General features: G+C 40.8%; 1 protein-coding gene across 10 annotated transcripts in view; it reads left to right on the top strand.

The window, feature by feature from the left end:
• NEO1 (neogenin 1) overlaps positions 1 to 16774 on the top strand; it is a 237850-nt gene that overhangs the window by 171529 nt on the left and 49547 nt on the right. For 5 of the 10 annotated variants that reach the window (XM_077473298.1, XM_077473292.1, XM_077473296.1 and 2 more), the window contains exons 5-9: positions 2069 to 2205; positions 7108 to 7262; positions 9498 to 9618; positions 10938 to 11154; positions 12852 to 13006. In XM_077473298.1, coding sequence (XP_077329424.1) covers positions 2069 to 2205; positions 7108 to 7262; positions 9498 to 9618; positions 10938 to 11154; positions 12852 to 13006 — 785 coding nt within the window. The remainder of the gene's footprint in view (positions 1 to 2068; positions 2206 to 7107; positions 7263 to 9497; positions 9619 to 10937; positions 11155 to 12851; positions 13007 to 16774) is intronic. The other 5 variants (XM_077473301.1, XM_077473295.1, XM_077473299.1 and 2 more) reach the window with 1 other exon arrangement.

Raw genomic sequence — 16774 nt, 5'->3', positions numbered from 1 at the left:
TTTGTTTTTTTAAGCTGTGCCATTGGCAGCCAATTGAACCAGAATTGACGTTGTGACATCGCTTCCGTGTTTACAGAAAGAAAGCTGGAACTAAGCCATTTCCAGATTCCTTCCAGTCTTACTCTAGTCGGCGGAAGTGCCAGATAGTGGATCAGGTCTCCCGGTTGGACAGGAGACCCGGGACAAGCGGCGGAAGGAGGTGGGAGTCCCCTCTCAATCCTTCGGGATAACAGCCGAGTGACTTTTAGCTGCATCTGTTATCCCTAAAGAGCTGACAGCCCGCTCTAAAAAAAAAACGGTACCAGAATGATGCATGCAGCTGCATGCATCATCCTCGTATAACCCCTGAAAGCCGAGGCCGCATATGCATACAGTCAGCGGGAAGGGGATAAAAGAAGGGCTGGCCATGACCATTTCTAATTTTTACGAATCCCGGCAGGGGGTGTAGGGGGCAGAGACAGACGCACACGGAGTTGAGGGGCGGGGGTGAGGGGGACAGAGGAGAGCTGCAGATGGCAAAGGGATGTAGCTCAGCAGCTCTGATTATCGGGATCAGCACAGAGGGGTACACAGGAAATGTCAGGATCAGCCAGGTTTTTTACAGTTTAGAGAGGGGCAGATTACACAGCACAACGCTGTGCTTTTAGGAAAACCGGATATTTATTTTTTGTTGTTAAAGAGGAAGTAAACCCTCCTAAACATGTTTAGCTTGTTAGATAATACTTTTCTCAGGCAGCTGATCGCTGCCTGAGAAAGTGAACTTACTTGTCACATTTTCGTAAAAAACGCCGTTTACGTTTCCGTGACGTCAGCCGCGCTTGCGCTGTGTGGTCGTGCGAATGCGGCGTATACTGTCTTGCCGACTTTCATCTTCCTGCCTCTCTGCCTTTTTTTATTACGAGGCATTCTCCTCACTGCGGCAGAGGAGAAGTCTCGCGTTGTAATCCTATCCCTGCTCTTCCTGACACTCCCCCTTGTGACTGAAGACGTCACGCAGGGGAATGAATGCTTTGTTGCCTTAGTAACGGCAACCGAGATCGAGGCTTGGTTAGGATTTCTATTGACGCTACGGCGCATGCGCGAGATTTCCGGAGTGAAATCGAACTAAGGGCGGAAATGACGTCCGGAACGGACGTCAAAGCCCGAATTTGAAATGGCGCGGGAGATACCCGGAAGGAGGATATTTTGTAAAAGAGAAAAAAAGGTATTTACAGCGCTCGTTTTGCGATATAACATAAATAGAATGAAGGCTGATGTACAGTATTAGAGTAAGATTATTAAAATGGAAATTTTTTGGGCGGGTTTACTTCCTCTTTAATAAACCTGTTTGCCAGTGTCCCATGTTTTGACTTTTTTAGATTCAGATTTATAGTTGCTCCCTCTAGTGGGCGTTTGTATATAAGTAAGCGTGTGCTGTACATTCCCTGCTTATTGGTAGCGGAGGTCAGTTTGCTTAGTCTTATTTTTAGTCAACTCGGACCTTGAGGATTAGACAGTAGGAGAGAGAAGCAAGGCATAATCATGATTTTGCATTACTATTGGCAAGGCTGAAGACCCTGTATTTGTGCTGTTCAAATAGATCTGCCCCATATATACACACTCAAACATGAACACCCATTAACACTTTCTGAGAAGCTTTATTAGAAACTGGTCATATTCATGTATACATCCAAACCTTTCTTTCTTTTTCTTTTTTTTCTGTTTAATGTCATTTCCTTTGTGCCCACTACAAGTGTTTACATAGGCAGTTTCTTAACTTCATATCATGTTGAATTGATTTTTCTTATTATAAAAGCGGCGGTGTTCTTTTTAGAATCACAGCATTGCTTTGTGTTTGTGCTATATAACTAGTATGTATGGTGTTACCTCTTCAATGATAACTCTAGAATCCTGTGGGGTGATATAAAGATTTATTGACATACAACTCTATTCTTTCCTAGCTTTTGGTGATCTAGGAAGGTCAGTACTGCTGAGATTTATTCTGTCCTGTTGTTACTATTGTTCATTTCAATGCAAGTCTAGATGGTTTTGACTCTGCCCTTCCATTGACTGTGTCTACTACTTACAGCTCGGACAGATTGGCATTGTTGGCAGGAGGCAGCCTGCAGATCAGCAATCTGACAGAGGAGGATGCTGGGATCTATACATGTACAGCAGACAATGGAAACCAAACCATACAGGCCCAAGCTGAACTCATTGTACAAGGTAAGGAGGTGGCAGACCTATCACTATGTGTTCCAGTACTTTTCATACTGCTTCTTGAGGTCCAAGTTTTTTTGTTAGTAGGATGATGACCTCCGTCTTCAGTAAAATACATTTTATTTATAATTCGGCTTGGCATACCATTCACCTTACTATGAACTATGTGATATGTTTCATTTGACTTCTCTGTATTTTAATGTTCATTTTTATTTAATGTTTCATCAAGTTTATTAAATGTACTGAACTGAGGGCACAGCTGGCACCTTTAACCATTTAAGGCCTATTTTTCAAACTTGTTTACAAGTTGAAATATTTATTAGTTTTTTTCTATAAAATTACTTAAAACCCCCAAACTATATATTTATAGATAGATATTACCGTATATACTCGAGTATAGGCCGACCCGAGTATAAGCCGAGGCCCCCAATTTACCCCCAAAAAACTGGGAAACCTATTGACTCGTGTATAAGCCGAGGGTGAGATATGCCTGTCCATCCCTGTGTGTGTGTCCATCCATCCATCCATCCCTGTGTGTGTGTGTGTGTCCATCCATCCATCCATCCCTGTGTGTGTGTCCGTCCATCCATCCATCCATCCATCCCTGTGTGTGTGTCCATCCGTGTGTGTGTGTGTGTGTGTGTGTGTGTGTGTGTGTGTGTGTGTGTGAGGCCTTGTGTGTCCAGCCTACCTGTGTCCCCAGCCTCCGTCCGGTCCCGAGCCTCCGTCCGGTCCCGTCCCGTCCCGAGCCGAGCCTCCGTCCGGTCCCGTCCCGTCCCGAGCCGAGCCGAGCCTCCGTCCGGTCCCGTCCCGTCCCGAGCCGAGCCGAGCCTCCGTCCGGTCCCGTCCCAGGATCACCGCTCTTCGTCGGCGCCCATTTTCCTGTTCAAATGCCGCGCCTCCCTGTCTGTGATAGGCGGAACACAATTTCCCAGCAGTCTGTGTTCCGCCTATCACGGCCATCCTTTCATCCTCGTCCGTAGTACGAGGATGAGCGGATGTCCGTGATAGGCGGAACACAGGCTGCTGGGAAATTCAGTGTTCCGCCTATCACAGGCGAAGGCGGAGCCGGAGGCGCGGCTTTTGAATTGTAGAATGGCCGCTGTCTGTCTGCTCGACACGCTGATCGAGCGGGCAGACAGCGATGACTCGAGTATAAGCCGAGGGGGGCACTTTCAGCCTCAAAAAAGAGGCTGAAAATCTCGGCTTATACTCGAGTATATACGGTATCTCTCATATATATATATATATATATATATATATATATATATATATATATATATATATATATATATATATATATATATATATATATATATTTACATATATTTACATACATAGTCGGTGAGGTTGAAAAAGACACAAGTCCAACCCATGTGGGTGATTATATGTCAGTATTGTATATCCCTGTATGTTGTGGTCGTTCAGGTGCTTATCTAATAGTTTCTTGACACTATCCATGCCCCTCGCTGATACCACCGCCTGTGGAAGGGAATTCCACATCCTTGCCATTCTTACAGTAAAGAACCCCCTACGTAGTTTAAGGTTAAACCTCTTTTCTTCTAATTTTAATGAGTGGCCACAAGTCTTGTTAAACTTCCTTTTGCGAAAAAGTTTTATCCCTATTGTGGGGTCACCAGTATGGTATTTGTATATTGAAATCATATCCAGTCTCAAGCGTCACTTCTCCAGAGAGAATAAGTTCAGTGCTCACAACCTTTCCTCATAACTAATATCCTCTAGACCCTTTATCAGCTTTGTTGCCCTTGTTTGTACTCGCTCCATTTCCAGTACATCCTTCCTGAGGACTAGTGCCCAGAACTGGACAGCATATTCCAGGTGCGGCTGGACAAGAGTCTTGTAGAGTGGGGAAATTATCATTTTATCTCTGGAGTTGATCCCCCTTTTTAATGCATGCCAATATTCTGTTTGCTTTGTTAGCAGTAGCTTGACATTGCATGCTATTGCTGAGCCTATGATCTACTAGGACCCCCAGGTCCTTTTCCAGATTCACCTAGAGGTTCTCCTCCCAGTGTATAGATTGCATTCCTATATATACATACATACACCCCCCCTCCCCCCCAGACACCCTAGCAAATAAAATAACGTTCATTGTAATACGTTGTCACATCGTATTTGCTCAGCGGTCTCAAAAAGACATTTTTTTTATACACCTTTTTTAATTAAAAAATAAAACTGTAAATTTAGTCCAAATTTTTTTTAAATTGTAAAAGATAATGTTACACCGAGTAAATTGATGCCCAACATTACATGCTTCAAAATGACGGCGGCTCCTGGAACGGCGACAAATTTTGACCCTTAAATCTCCATAGGCAATGTTTAAAATTGTCTACAGGTTTCATAGTTGGTTTCATAGGTTGAATAAAGACACCAGTCCATCCAGTTCAACCTGAGTGAGTGTCTACAATTGTCCCTATCCCTGTACATTGCACACTCACATCGTTTTCTACCCTCAAGGAGCCCACAATCCAAGGTCCCCATTCATATACTAGGGCCAATTTTTTGGACAGAAGCCAATTAATCTACCTGCATGTGTTTGGATTGTGGGAGGAAACCAGAGTACCTGGAGGAAACCCACGCAGGCACAGGGAGAACATGCAAACTCCAGGCAGGTAGTGTCGGGGTTTGGATTTGAACCAGCCACTCTTTTTACTGCTAGGTGAGAGTGCTAACCACTACACCACTGTGCCGCCCACCAGGTTAGCAGTTTTGATTTGGAGGAGGTCTTTTGCTAGAATTATTGCCCTCACCCTAACGATTGCGGCGATACCTCACGTGTAGTTTGAATACAGATTACATATGCGGGTGTAACTTGCATATGCGCTCACTTCTGAGCACGAGCACGGCGGGACGGCCGTTTTAAATGTGGTGTTTTTTTTTCTTGTTTTTTTTTCTTTTCTGTCCTGTCAATTTTTTAGATCACTTTCATTTCTATTACAAGGAATATAAACATCCCTTGTAATAGTAATAAAGCATGACAGGACCTCTTTAATGTGAGATCTGGGGTCAAAAAGGCCTCCGATCTCACATTTACACTTAAATGCAATAAAAAGTTGTTTGGCGGAAGTGACATTTGGCGCTTCCGCCGTCCAATGTTATGGAGCCGAGTGGGGGCCATCTTTCCCTCCCTCGACTCCAGGCCTCTCAGGCAAAAGGATCGGAATATCTCCGCCGCTACCGGCAGCTCCGGTAAGGGGCAGAGACGACCGGAGCACAGCGGCAGGGTCTCGCCTCACCTCTCACAGACCTCTTTTATCGTAAAGAGGACGGCCTGCTGTTTCTGAAAATAATGGGGTTATGGCAGCTATGTGCTGCCAATAACCCTGGTATTCTACTTCAAAGTACCGACGTACAGCTTTGGCGGTTTGCGGTAAGTGGTTTAATTTTAGGAGAACAGTATGTGCAGAAAACTCATTTTCCAGATTATGTTGAGCTATTACACTTCAATAAAGATGGCTCTGGGTGTATGGATTATGTTCCAGAAGACCCCATACTGCATCCTTGTTTGTGAACTTTAAACTTGGACCCTTAGCAAATATTACAAACCCTCCACTAAACTTAGTTATGTATGCATTAAAACCCTTATTTAACCTAGAACTAGGATAGATGTGTAACTCTGTACTTGTATTGCTCATGTGCAAATCAGTAAACTGGAAGAAAAAGGGAGGGACCTGTGAGCTGCTTCAAACTGGTTGGCTGGAGGCCACTCAGACGGCAAAAATTGTCCAACGCCCAGTTCCAAGTAGGCAAAATCTGTTTTGTGCTGAATCTTTACAGATATGGGTGCCAACTAAGCTTTGCTTTAAAGCCCCATACACACTATCAGATTATCTGCTGAGTTTTTCCTTCAGATTTACCAAAACCATGTAGTGGAAGGGCCTGCCTGATTGCATACACATTGAAACGCCTAAGGTTTGTCCTCGTATTATATGGTTTTGGTAAATCTGAAGGAAAAACTCAGCAGATAATCTGATAGTGTGTATGGGGCTTAAAAGGGAAAAGCTGACCAAACGATAGAGAAAAATTCATAGTGACCCCCTAAAAATACAAAAATACAAAAAACAACTTAACTCACTACTGCATAGAGCTTCTGTGCTAGTCAACCCCAAAATATGCAACCAGTATGTTCAGATAGTAATTCTCCCAACATAAGCTTAGTGCTCAATACATTTGATGTTTCTATATCCAAAATATGTGTTAAATATATACCAAAAGGAGCAGAAGTAATATAAAAAAAAAAACTGCAAACAACCTATATCCAAGCAGTGGTTGGCAAGATCATCCTGTTTTTTGTTGTATACTTATTCCTATAGGGTTTTCATTTACAAATGCAGGCATTCTTGTATTTTTTTTTTTTTTTCTTTTTTTTGAAATCCCCTCATTTTTTTGTTGTTTAAATTGTACTCACCTTGCGGTTTGTAGAAACAATTGGAAAATGTTATGTGCTAAATGCATTAGTTGCTACACCCAGTTATTGTCCTACATGACCCTGGCACTAGGCTTCATTTTTATCTTCAGTTTATTATCTGGGAGAGGATGCAGTATTTCCCTCTCTGGGGGCCTGTCCTATTTCCTTCTAGGTGATAACACAGGGTGTTCAACAGCAAACCGGGTCACTCCTTTCCCTCTCCAACAGAGTTTTTGTTTGTGACAAATGATCAGTATTTCCCATCCCGCTGTTATTAAATCATTATAACCCTTATCATCCTGTTCATTAATAGCATCCATCCTGAACATTTTCATTTCTGAAAGCTTTTTGCCCATGTTACTACAAATTGGAGAGCACTGTGCAATAACACATTCTGGTACAAACATTTAAATTGCTACTTAACACGCAGGTTTAAAAAAAAAACATTGCACCTAAAATTTGGTTTTCTCTCTATGCAGTGCCTCCTATTTTTAATGTTAAGCCATCTAATACTCATGCTCATGAATCTATGGACATTGTGTTTGAATGTGAGGTGAGTGGAAAACCCACACCGGCTGTCAAATGGGTGAAGAATGGAGACATGGTTATTCCAAGTGATTACTTCAAAATAGTGGTGAGTTAAAGGTATTTCAGAATTGCATGGTTGTAGCCTGTACTCGCATTGTCGATGTCACAAAAACCTTACATGGAACTGGAATCATTTGCTGTAATAAACAAGAAACTCTTATTGGAGCGTAGTTTAGTCAATTGAACTAGTCGCATGGAAACTAAAGCAAGTTTTGATCTATCTATGGCCATTCCTGTTCATAAGAATTTGATCTGCCAATCGACTTCTCCTGTTCCTGCTGTAAAATTTCCATTCGATCAGCACTTGCAGCCAATCTACTAAAGGGCTGATCAGTGTATTTTGACAGTGGCAATGACACAGCATGAATGAATTCCTCATGCACCTCAGTTGTTTAGAGGGGGGGAATCTAAATCTAGTGTGTTTAATTTTTTTCATTCAATCTGCTGGCTGTATGTACCGCATACTAGCTCATGAAATACCTTAGAAGGAAACCCCTGCAGCATAGCCCGGTCACCTCTGAGAGGGCTGGCACTTTGAGTGGCTGGAGCCACGATGACGTCACTCCTGCGCATGTGCGCGGGAGCCCTCGGATCTGGCAAGAGGCTCTGAAGGTCCTGCGTATCGTGCTGGAACTTCAGAGTGCAGCATGCAGGGTGAATATCTCCTAAACCAACTATAATAAGTGGGGTATACAGCCTCTTTTAAATAAGACTTTTAGAAACATTGTCTGCAGACAATGGCCAGTGGGTAAAAACCAGTGATAAGTTGCCCAAGTACACCATACTGAGTTTTTTTTTAATCTGGAGCAGGAAAACCATAGTCAAAGACCAGCCATACATAGTTTGAATCTCGTTCGACAGTTAATGGGCAGGCTGAATGTACCAAGTTGATCAATCGATCAACTTGAGTACAACCAGTCTGATGAATTTGCTTCCAATTATCGACTGCTAGCAATAATCACTGAAAATATATAAATTGCAGCACTTAACTATTATCATACAGAAAAACAAAGTTCAGTGCTGTGCAATCAAGATTATGTGCATATATCAATATAAAAGTCCATAAAAAGAAACCATGAAAGGAATCTCAAGCACATCAAACCAGTGTTATAATGCGTATTAGTGCAATACTGTGCAAACCAAAAATGCATATAGCCAATATCAAACTAAAGCCCATTAAAAAGATACCATGGGACAATCCATGCTGAAAGTGAACATCAGACGCCCCCTGGTGTGACACCCATCACCAGAGCAAACCAGGAAACCAGGAAGCAGCGTCAGAAGAACTCGATGCCAAAGTATATGTAAGATACAAGACTCCACATAGTGTAATAATGTACAGACATAAAATTTATTAAAACCATAGTGCACTTACATTAAAACATTACAGATAGGCATGTAGATATATCAAATTCAAAAAATTTACTTCATGAAAAATGGGCGAACATCGTTGCGGAGCTATGTGCACACGCTACTAGCATGTGAGACAGATATTTGGCCATTTTTCATGAGGGAAACTGACCCGTTTTGGATTTGATATGTCTACGTGCCTATTTCTACTGTTTTTAGGTAGTTTTAGGGCATTGATTGTCTTGATTGCACGGCATTGCACTTTTTATTTTTTATTTTTTCTGTATGATCATATTTGTTTAGCGCTGCACATATATTTTCAGTGTGCCTGGTATCTGGGTTATAATGTACAAGCTGCTAGTCTTTTTTTTTTTTTTTCAAGCGCAGATATACATTTTTTTTATTTATTTTTTTTTTTTTTTTCAATTAAAGCAATAATCGTGGCCTTCTCCCGGCAGGAACAGCTCCCATGCTGGGAAAAGATGATGGCTGATTCCCCTGTCTGCACTGTCTGTGTTAATAGGAGAATTGTGCAGATTTCTTTCCCGCAACCCTAGGTTGCAGGAAAGAAATTTGCACAGTGTATGGCTGGCTTTAGAAGTTGTAACCACTAATATGCTGCTCTGCCTGCTGAATGACCTTTCTAACAAAGAATTGTGATAAAATTAGCAAAGTTACATGGGCGAATGTGCATGTTTAAGCCTTTAGAGCTGGAAAAGCTAAAAGATACCCGACGTTCACATTCTTGAAGGAGCCATTAGTAGTTGCCCTGGAAAAAAGCGCAATCTAACCCATGGATTATTGCCCCAGTGGACATGCATATTTTCTGTTCAGACCATAACTGTCCAGATTAGGCAGACATTAAAGCCCATTTTAGAGAGTCAAATTAACCCTTGTCTGTTTTTGTTCCAAATTTTTTTCCCTTCTTTAGGATGATCATGATCTGCAAGTTCTTGGACTGGTACGCTCAGATGAAGGGTTTTATCAATGTATTGCTGAGAATGAGGTGGGGAATGTTCAGGCGGCAGCTCAGCTGATTATTTTAGAGCCTGGTAAGTGCGAACTGTTAAGCATCCTTTACTGTTTGAATCTGCCATGCATCTAGACCCTCCTGATCTGAGAATCCCTGCATCTCATTCTTCCCACATTTCTACCAGTAATAAATCAGGCTGTGCTGGTGGCATATATTTGCTTTGTAGATTTGATGAATATTGACTCCATTATGTCATTGTGTCTTTGACCTTTAATGTTGTTATATAATCATTGCCTGGTCTTCCCACCTGTGGAGAATTAGTCCAGCGATCTGTGCCTAGTTTAGCTGACCTCCTTTTACTTTAGTTTCCTGATCCACCTTTCCACTGCCCCCCATGCAGCATCCTCTTCTCTGTGCGTTATATGTCCTGCTGAGTTCTGGGTCATGGAAAAAAATCCAGTGACATTGGGGTTATCAACCTAAATTGAAATAGATCTGCAACTGTGACTAAAGTTCAAAGACGCACAAAATGGCAAAAATTATTTTCTAATTTTAATTGGTGTAATATATTTTACATTGCATCACACATTGCACAATTATTCCTTTGTATTGCACTCCCATGTACAAGTTTATTTTCTTGGTATCATTTTATAGCCCATGCATGGAATTGTGTTTTTCTAATGATACAGTCTTCCATTTTATAAAAATGTATAATCCTAATGTAATATATAATTTTTTTTTAAGATATTGTTGTCTTTTTATACTCCTATATAGATGGTGATATTTGAATTGATAAAACTTTTTGCCACTAACTGAAGTATATTTTAATTAAGGCTGTACAAATTGTTTTTAATACACATTTATATAAAATTAGGAACTATAATTTTATTTATAGCTTTTACACTTTTTCAAACAAGTAGCACTTCAATACTAGGCTGACTGGTTTGTTATTGGAGACCATATGTCTTTAAGTCTACAATTCACTATTGGTATTTCTGCATTATATGAAATATGCAAAGGAGGAAGACTGTAACATTTTAAAGTTTACAAGTGCGTTCATTGACCCATTGAAAGCCAAAGAATGTGTGGTGTGCTTTGCCACACTGATACCTTGGTCAGTCTTTGGGAATAGTTTTGTGTTTTGCATGTTTGTGGGCAGCACAGCCAACAGTAGTGACACTTTGTAAGTTGATTTAAAGTCAATATTCAGTGAGTCCACAACCACTGGAATTTGTTGACTTCTTATCAGTGAGGGTGTCTTTCTCGTTGGCAGGCTGCCCATGTCTGCATGGAGGCTGTGCCTGGTTTGTTTTGTTTATTTTCTGTTCTTGTTTTTTGCTTTTCGTGTCCGTGTGCCTGTGCTTGTCCCCCCCTCCCCTCCCATTTACCTTCGTCAAGGTGTTACCGTCCCAACCTCTCCTGCCCCCTCACTGACCCGTGCCACTGCTCACCATGTAGCTGCCACACCAGGAGGCCCTCTTCCATCATCCCCGAGGGATGTCGTGGCCTCTTTGGTGTCCACGCGATTCATCAAGCTGACGTGGCGTGTACCTGCGGATGCTCATGGAGAAAATCTTACTTACCAAGTCTATTACAGCAAGGAGGGAATGAACAGGTGAGGTTTCTCCTATTAAAATGCTACAATGGATTATTTTACTGTGTTCTATATATGGTAAATCAAGGCAGAGCTTCCCCAATAATATAGTAATCTTAAAGTAGTTAACCCTTACATAGACCCAGTAAAGTGACAGGCCTCAATCCTCCTATATAAGTTGTACCTGTTTATCTGTGGCTTTTTTTCCTCTACATCCCTTCAAAGGGTTGAATTTTAAAACTTCTCTGAGCTGTCAGAAAAGGGGACAGAGCTGAAGTTACTCTGCAGAACTCAGTGAGGAGAGTTCTGAGAGCTGATTGGAGGGAAGCAACACACTATCTTCACACAGGAACAGAGCTGGGGCTGTCAATCAGGTGTAGGTCCCTCCCTGTCCTTAATTTTTTCTCTTGGTGTCAGGAAAACTTGACTCGTGTAGATAGCAGAGGAACGAAACAGCTGACCGACATGGCACTTTGTGCCCCTAATTGAGACAAGTACTATATAGGAACATGCTTTGTCTGAGGTTTAAAACAACGTTAAGAAAAACTAACAGTAGTATAGCTTTTTTTTGTGCAGTTCTTGTGATTCACGTTCTCCATGCCCTATACTTTTTTTATACCAAATGTCACCTCCTGTTTCCCTGTAGTTGTTAGTCTGTCCATCCTGTATCCAAACACAGCAATTAAAGGTCCACCTCTCACACTGCCTACAACATAAAACCTTTTTTTAAGCTTTTGGTAGGATCAAAAAAAGTTAATCCCTCCTAATCTATCCAAAACATAGATGAAAAAGTTGCATCTCAACACTGATTTTACAGTAGCCGAGCAAGTTTCTTAATATTTAGGTGACGTACAGTCTTTAAAGTGAATGTGAACCACCCCACTTTGTAAAACAACTTATTCGGGTTAAAATCGAATTATTAATGCCTAATGTCCCCTTGTTTATAAGTGATTGCATAACCTCAGTTCTCAGCTACATAAGAAGCTTGGGATAAGCAGCAGCACACTGATCTCCCCAGTGAATGGCTGTGAGGGGGGTGCATGTCAGCACAAGTCTGATCATTGGAGGAGAGCAGGCTGCGTTCTCAGCACAGCTGGAGAACTGACCACAATGTGCTCTCATGTTTCGTGTAGTCAGTTTAATAGGGAAGCAGAGTGTCTGACAAGAACACCAGGAATTTTACACAAAGGAAGCAATACAATGAGAACAGGATGCTTTTTCATACAAGTACATGGTACATCAGGCACATATCAGGAATATGAAATCTTACAGTTTACATATTCATTACCAATCAATATATGCTTATTAGATATTTTTTTCGCAATAAAAATATGTAGAAGATCCATTTTGACCTAAATTGAAGAAATTTCGGTTTTTAAAATTTTAATCTTTGTTGATATATATTATAACAGAAAGTAAAAAATAGTTTTTTCGTTTATAGCACAAAAAATAAAAAACGCAGAGGTGATCAAAAAAGCTCGATTTGTGGGGTTAAAAAAGGATATGACTTTTATTTGTTAAAATAATGCAGTGCCGAATCGCAAAAAAAATGGCCAGATTGTTAGGGGGTAAATCCTTCCAGCATTGTAAATTTTAGGCATTTTAGCTACCTGGCACCTGGGACTTCCTCTACCCATAATTACATAATTGTCACAAATATGGATTTTTTTTTTTTTGATTGGTTAATTTATCCATGTGTTGATATCTAATTATTACAGAGAACGTGTGGAGAACACAAGCCGCCCAGGGGAGTTGCAGGTCACCATTCAGAACCTACTACCAGAAACTGTCTATTACTTTCGAGTTGTGGCTCAAAATAACCATGGAACTGGGGAAAGTTCTCTTCCTCTGAAGGTGGAGACACAACCTGAGGGTAAGATATATGTATGCACATAATTATTTGCAGGCCTTAAGGTCATTAGCTTCACATACTACACGACTGTGGCTGGCCATAAAAGCCTTGTGGTTTTTTTTTTTTGTTTTTTTGTGGGGGGTTTTTTTCCCCATGTTCTTAGACTCGCTACAGTTGTCCTCATTTCCCAATCTAGGCTGGTAGGCCAATCTCATCCTCATGCTAAGCCACATGTATGCACATTTTCATAAACTGGTGAACCATGTAAGGGTCATATGTGTGTGTATATGTGTGTATGTATGTATATATATATATATATGTATATGTATATATATATATAATTTTACTTTTACATTTCAGTGCTTTTGATACCATCAAGCTGACTCTCTCCTTTAGGAGAATCTAACCAAGATATAGGTTGATGTCCTGGATTTTAGAATAGCAATTATGGGGCCCCACAGGTGATAGTTCTCTCTCTCTTTGTCTTCATTGTCTATACCACTGACTTCAACTACCAGATAGTCTTGCGGTCTGGAGAAGTTTTCTGATGACTCTGCAATAGTGGAATTGTGATGGTGAAGACTTGAGTATAGGACTGTGGTGGAAAAGTTTGTCCCACAGTGTGAGGATAATTATCTGCTTCAAATTGTGACTAAGAAAAAGTTGCTGATTGGGGATTTGAGAAGGCGGGAGGCATCTGTGACCCCTGTCTCTGTCCAAGGAGTTGACGATATAGAAGAGAATAAGAATCTGGGGGTGCATATGGATAATAAACTGGACAGGAGTAGCAACACTGAAGGTGCTGTAAAGAAAGGATCAAAGCTGCCTCTGTTTTTTGAGGAGGCTGAGGTCTTTCAACATCTGTTAGATGATGCTAAAGATGTTTTATGAGTCTCTGCTGGCCAGCAGTGTTAATTTCGATGACTAAAATGTTTTAGTCGACTAAATATTTTAGTCAACTAAAATACGACTAAAACTGCATTTTAGTCAAGATTAGAATAGGACTGAAATGCCATTTTAGTCAAGACTAAGACTAAATTGAAATTTGACTTCAAAATTAACACTGGTCTGTAGTGCATGTTCATACCTCAATGCCATAATAAATAACATATTAGATTTTTCACTCCAGCAGTATGAGTTTGGAAATTGTAGGGAAATGTTAACTAATGCATTACTATTTAATTACATTCTTAGGTTTTAGATGACTAAAATGAGTTTTAGTCGACTAAAACATACTGGAGATTTAGTCTACTAAATAAGACTAAAGCTAAAACAATTGCAGAAGACTAAAATGGGACTAAAACGCAATTTTAGTACGAAGACTAAAACTAAATCAAAATTTGCTGCCAAAATGAACACTGCTGGGCCAGTGCTCTTTTATATGAGGTGCCAACATGTCTGTATGTCAGACTATTGCTAACTGGACAAGACAAATGAATAGACACTAGAAACCTGTATTCGAGGACACTGCTTTCCAAGAACAATTACAGCTGATGTCCTTAGCCTTGTTTTTTTGTACATGCACTAGAGAATGTAGGAATAGAGAAACCCCCCCTATGAATGGGACTTCATGGGTACTACCATATCAACATTAATAGAAAAATATAACATTTATTGTACAGAGAAAAAATATATACAATATGGTATTGTGGTACACCTTTGCAGTATATTTATTCAGATGGCTCCCTCTCGCTAGAGAATGTAATTCACCTAGGCTCTAGAATGTTCCTTGTAACTGTTTATATGCGCAGGATTTTGTGGCTAAAAGCTTATGCCGGATACACACGGGCCAAAAATTGTAGGTTCAATGGGAACCAGACGTCTTTCGGCCCAGCGGTGTACAGCTCCCTGGCGAAAGCCGGTCTTACGATCAGCTGTTGAAGAGGCATGCTGGGAAAACAGCATCTGATCAGTCTATCCTGGCGGAGGATGGCGCCCCTGTCAAAACCTAATGGAACAGCAGGGAAGGTCTCTGTACTAACATTGCCAGTGTTGATGCAGCAAGTTGTCAGGTTTTTTTCCCATTAAGCCCACTGGTTGGATCGAAAAAAACTTGGTGTGCACCAGGCTTTAGTCTGCCAAACCTGCCTGTAAGAAGCTTCTTCTATAAATGTGTTTTTGATAGTGAGGAATCCCTTGATACATTATCAAGGAATTCCTTGGGGAAGGGTGCTCCCACCTCACAATTAAAAGCCTAAGCTTCCTACTCCTTATTCTTATTCTTATTCAGTGAAAGTGTCTGCTCTTTCTCGCCAGAGGACATCAACCTCAAACTAAGGCTTAAAATGGAACTTTACCTTTTATCTAAAATGTTCCAATCTTTTTTTTTTTTTTTTTTTTTTGGCAGGGGTCAACTATCTTTTGCTCTCCTAGGCGAGCATAGCGGTAGTCCCTCCCCACCCGCAACCACTTCCTGGGACATTTTCTCAGGAGACTGCGGGTCCATTGAAGAAAGTGCAGCCCCACCTTTTGAAACACCAGAAAGTCACAGCAATCCTCCCACGAGCAAAATGGCGTCGCCAGGGACCTTAAGGCCGACAACGAAACTGGCCTGTGTGGTGGCAATTCCTGGTCAGTGTCTGTATACTAAGTCTGCATCTACAGCTTTTGTAGCTGCTGACTTAACATTTTTTTGAGAAATGACCCAAGCTTCTCTTTAAAGCGGGAGTCCACCGGGACTCTGCGTTTTTTTTTTTTTTGTTTTTTTTTTTTTTTTTTTAAAGGGGGTTGCTCATATAGGTCCCTTTTCACACTGCTGCAACTTAAGTCGTGTGATTTTTACCGCGATTTCAAGGAATGCCTGTGTAAACTTGAGGTCTGACCTCAGCTCACATTAGTCGGACCAAAGATGTCCAGGGATTACTTTGAAGTCGGTGTGACTTTAAGTCGCACAGATATGAATGGTACTCGTTGGAAATCATGGGGTGCGACTTTGCAGTCCCAAGTCACAGGACAAGTCGCACAAGTGTGAAAGGGACCTTATTGGTTGATGGTTTTATATATATTTTAGTATTTGCCTGATGTTTTTTTAAATGAATTGGGTTTCTTTGTGGGGTTTTTTGTCTGTAAGAGTTCAAGTGAAATGTAATTTTTATTTTTATTTATTTTTTTAAATCGTGTTAATGTTTAAAAAGGATTGCCTCTAATGTCTTGTGATTATATATTTGGAGGAGGCCAGACATATTTTCACATTTACACATGCAGGTTCTGCTTCTTGTTGTTCCAACTATTCCACTATGGTTTTGGTAGTCACGTTATGTCAGAATGAAAACCATAGACACTGTAGTCTCTAATGACATGAAATACCCCCATGCGCCTGATGGCTGTAGATACAATATTTAAAGGGGTTGTAATGCATTGAGGTGTTTATCCTCTTGTAGTTCACCTGAGCCCCCCTATAACTTACCTGAGTCTGATCTTTCCTGCGTCGTGACGAGCACACCGACATGTTTGTTTTTTGTTTTTTAAAACAAACATTTGCATATCCTTTAAGGAATAATGAATTGATGACTGATGTGTGAAAAACAGAAAGAAGCCACTCCACCTCCACATCCGTATTGTAGAATATATGGTACACAGCAGAGAGAACTTATTGGTCAAACTTAAGAGGCAGATGAGATGCTTGGTAATATAAAATCATGCAAATTTTTATTTGTACAAAACGTGAAAAAGTCAAAGCACATGTGCCGTGTGCCATATTTAAAAACCTATGCACAAACACATCATACAATGATGGTAATGATACTTCAAATCACTGTGATCTGTGATGGTATTTCCAGATAATTAGGC

The sequence above is a fragment of the Lithobates pipiens genome, unplaced genomic scaffold (assembly GCF_037356315.1).
Source record: "Lithobates pipiens isolate NorthernLeopardFrog02 unplaced genomic scaffold, aLitPip1_a1.2 Scaffold_8, whole genome shotgun sequence".
Lineage (NCBI taxonomy): Eukaryota > Metazoa > Chordata > Amphibia > Anura > Ranidae > Lithobates > Lithobates pipiens.
This window is presented reverse-complemented; position numbering and strand designations above follow the sequence as displayed.